At 45.2% G+C, this 4,340-nt stretch overlaps 1 protein-coding gene across 1 annotated transcript; it reads left to right on the forward strand.

The window, feature by feature from the left end:
* Positions 1-512: 512 nt before the first annotated feature.
* LOC310755131 (uncharacterized protein) lies at positions 513-3,806 on the forward strand (the record flags this gene model as incomplete). Its single annotated transcript, XM_083631819.1, has 2 exons — positions 513-631; positions 2,581-3,806. Coding segments are annotated over exons 1-2 (1,326 nt in total), but the record flags the coding sequence as incomplete, so codon positions are not given.
* Positions 3,807-4,340: the final 534 nt, after the last annotated feature.

Genomic DNA, 4,340 nt, shown 5'->3' on the forward strand with positions numbered 1-4,340 from the left:
CTCAGGTCTCTACTGTGCAGACCATGCCGGCCTTACGAAGTGGGGAGAGGAGTAAACAGAGGAAATTGGAACCACTGGAAAGGTTTATAAATGGGGTTTCTGTTGGGAAGGGGCTGCCCCATTTGTGCTTTTCCAGGGGCAGGAGAATCCAGTGAGAGCCAGTGTGGGGTAGTGGTTAAGAGCGGTAGACTCGTAATCTGGTGAACCGGGTTCGCGTCTCCGCTCCTCCACATGCAGCTACTGGGTGACCTTGGGCTAGTCACACTTCTCTGAAGTCTCTCAGCCCCACTCACCTCACAGAGTGTTTGTTGTGGGGGAGGAAGGCAAGGAGAATGTTAGCCGCTTTGAGACTTCTTCGGGTAGTGATAAAGCGGGATATCAAATCCAAAGTCTTCATCTTCTCTTCTTCTCCCCTGCAGGGCCGCTGAGGCTCCCTTTGTTTCTTCCTCTCTCCCAGGACCCTGCAGCTTGTGGTGGCTCCTTGACTCCTCAGGAAGGGTAAAAGAGATGGATCCTGCAAAGCTAGCGAGGATGGAAGGGGGAAGATGGACGGTTGACCTGGTCAGGTTGTCTCCTGCATCCCTCCCCACAACGTCTGAGTGTTCCTCTCTAGGGCTCTCAGAGAGATCTGGTGAGTTCCAGGGGAGGGGAGATGGGGACATGGAGGGGTGGAGCCAGAGAGGTATTGGGGCTTGCTCAGCCTGGGGGTGGGGGGAGGCAGGCAGGCGGGGGGAGATTGAGAAGGTGAGCACCTCTTTGGGCTCCACCACCTGCCTGCCTGCGCCTTAGCCATCTGCAGGGGATTTGAGCTAGGAATACATGACAGCTCCCCGGCCACCACAATGTATTGGCAGCTCAAAAGGTCTAATACCGGTGCCGTGATCTGAATGCCCTACCAATGTCAAAAAACTTACCGCTCCATCACACAGCAGTAGAAGCAACGACTCTTTAAAGTAATGTGATGCTGCTTTGCAGTTTGAATGCAGATGGGGCCTATGCTGTGTGTCGCCCTTTTCTTTTTGGAATTATTTTTTATTTCCTTTTAAAAACAAGGAACATATGAATAATAAATGATACAAACATGTAGACCGGGTCTTCTCATGTTATTTGTATATCTCAAAACTAGCAGAATAAATTTGCAGGAATGGCTATAACATATGGTTCATCATTAATGGTCAGTGTATGAGTTCTGGGTTCATGAATTGGTTTAAACTGAAACACAAAAACGGGAAGCAGGAGAGAACAGAGAGCATTCAACACCACATAGCTGGTTGTCTATTCAGGAGCTCTTCGTGGTTGTTGTACTTAGATTAAGATTAAGGAGAGCCAGTGTGGCGCAGTGGTTAAGTGCGGTGGACTCGTAATCTGGTGAACCGGGTTCGCATGTCCACTCCTCCACATGCAGCTGCTATTAATGTTAGTTTCTGAGGTAAAACGTGTCACTTTACAACTCTGCACCTGTCTTTCTGGATTATTCGTGGTTTTCGTGGGACCCAAACCCATTTTCTGTAGTATTTATATGTGTGGAGGTTGCCCTGGGTTGTTTGACCCTTGAAAAACATAGCTTTTTTTTTCTCCTAGAAAAGACTCCACAAGATTCTCTGTTGAGAGTTTAAACAGAACACATTACATTACTTGATATACTAAAACACGTTTACATGTGCTTATATCTAATATATCTATATCTATATATATTCTTTATTGATTTACATTATTTCTACATTTATCCCATTCGTTATTCTAGATAATAAGCTACACTCAAAAAACCAAAATAATTCAACATCAAATAATGCTGCTACATGAGGTATGAAGAGTGAATTACAAGTGCTTCTATATATATGGGACTTTACAGACTTTTTCTGAGTCCCATAGCAGCATAAAACAGGCAGCAGGTGCTCTCACGGAAAATCTCTCACTCGGCAGTTGAGAACAGACCTAACTGAAAAAACGGCCTTCTGGAGTGACAGTCACCCTTTCCGTAGCGACTTGGAGGCAACATTCACACACAGAGTTGTTTGTGAAGTTGAGGTAATTTCTGTCAGGTTTGGGTTTCTGTTTTAGCCTCTACCCGTTTTTTAAAGAGAAGACCAATGTTAGAGTTGCAGTGGATTTCATGATTGTGGCAACAAAAATCCATCCTAGAAAAGAGCCAGAATTTCTGAACCTCTGGTTCTCAAAAATACGTCTGTGAATGCTGGTTGACAAAGGCCATGACCTCTGTAGAAAGACCTCACATCTTCTGTTCTTCTAGTGTGGTGTAGTGGTTAAGAGCGATGGACTCGTAATCTGGTGAACTGGGTTCGATTCCCTGCTCCTCCACATGCAGCTGCTGGGTGACCTTGGACTAGTCACACTTCCTTGAAGTCTCTCAGCCCCACTCACCTCACAGAGTGTTTGTTGTGGGGGAGGAAGGAAAAGGAGAATGTTAGCTGCTTTGAGACTCCTTCAGGTAGTGATAAAGCGGGATATCAAATCCAAACTCTTCTCTTCTTCTCTTTCACAAATGTTCATTAGCATTGTTTAATAACTGGGGGCTCCATTTCTTCCTGAGGATCTAATTAGTTTCTGTCTTTGTTGTAGGTGGTGATGAATTAGAAATGCAGAATGGGGGAGACCATGACAAAATCCACACAGTGGAAAAGCCATATCAAAATTGGGAGTATGGAGAGAGCTCCAGTCAGAGTTCCCGTTCCCCCCCAAGAACTCACAGTGAGAAGAAAGGCTATCAGTGCTCAGAATGTGGGAAGAGCTTCAGTCAGAGCACCCATTTCACTTCTCATCACAGAATTCATACAGGAGAGAAACCCTATCAGTGCTTGGAATGTGGAAAGAGGTTTCGTCAGAGTGGGGCTCTCACTTCCCACAAAAGAATTCATACAGGAGAGAAACCCTATCAGTGCTTGGAATGTGGAAAGAGCTTCAATCACAGCACCCATCTCACTTCCCACAAAAGAATTCATACAGGAGAGAAACCCTATCAGTGCTTTGAATGTGGAAAGAGCTTCAGTCAGAGCATCCATCTCATGTCCCATCAAATAATTCATACAGGGGAGAAACCCTATCAGTGCTTGGAATGTGGAAAGAGCTTCAGTCAGAGTGGGGGTCTCACTTCCCACAAAAGAATTCATACTGAAGAGAAACCCTATCAGTGCGTGGAATGTGGGAAGAGCTTCAGTCGGAAGGACAGTCTTGCTTCCCATCAAAGAATTCATACAGGAGAGAAACCCTATCAGTGCTTGGAATGTGGAAAGAGCTTCAGTCACAGCACCCATCTCACTTCCCACAAAAGAATTCATACAGGAGAGAAACCCTATCAGTGCTTTGAATGTGGAAAGAGCTTCAGTCAGAGCATCCATCTCATGTCCCATCAAATAATTCATACAGGGGAGAAACCCTATCAGTGCTTTGAATGTGGAAAGAGCTTCAGTCAGAGCGCCCATCTCACTTCCCATCACAGAATTCATACAGGGGAGAAACCCTACCAGTGCTTGGAATGTGGAAAGAGCTTCAGTCGGAAGGACAGTCTTGCTTCCCATCAAAGAATTCATACAGGGGTGAAACCCTACCAGTGCTTGGAATGTGGAAAGCACTTCAGTCAGAGAACCCATCTCATTTCCCATCAAATAATTTGTACAGGTGTGAAACCCTATCAATGCTTGGAATGTGGAAAGAGCTTCCGTCACAGCGATAGTCTCACTTCCCATGAAAGAATTCATACAGGGGAGAAACCATATCAGTGCTTGGAATGTGGGAAGAGCTTCAGAAAGAGGGCAGGTCTTACCCGCCATCAAAGAACTCATACAGTGGTACCTTAGGTTAAGAACTTAATTAGTTCTGGAGGTCGAGTCTTAACCTGAAATTTAGCTAAATAATCATTAAATTTCTTCCATTCTTTGTGGTGTTCCTCCTTCTGGTCACGGACGGCTAGCTCCATAAAATCCATCATCTTCATCTGCCATTCTTCTACTGTTGGTAATTCTTGAGTTTTCCACTTTTTAGCTAACAAAATACAAGCCGCAGTTGTGGCATACAAAAATAGATTAACATCTTTCTTGGTCAATTCCAACCTGAAACTCTTCTTAACCTGAAGCACCACTTTAGCTAACAAGGCCTCCCGCTGCTGCCACGCTGCTCCCTCACAATTTCTGTTCTCACCCTGAAGCAAAGTTCTTAACCTGAGGTACTATTTCTGGGTTAGCGGAGTCTGTAACCTGAAGCGTCTGTAACCTGAGGTACCACTGTACAGGGCATGAAGCGTAATAGAAATGTGGAAACAGCTTCTCTTCCAAGAGGCGTCTAGCTTCCCATGAAGAAATTCATGTGATTGAGCAGGTGGTTGC

The sequence above is a fragment of the Podarcis filfolensis genome, assembly GCF_964270895.1.
Source record: "Podarcis filfolensis genome assembly, contig: HAP1_SCAFFOLD_431, whole genome shotgun sequence".
Lineage (NCBI taxonomy): Eukaryota > Metazoa > Chordata > Lepidosauria > Squamata > Lacertidae > Podarcis > Podarcis filfolensis.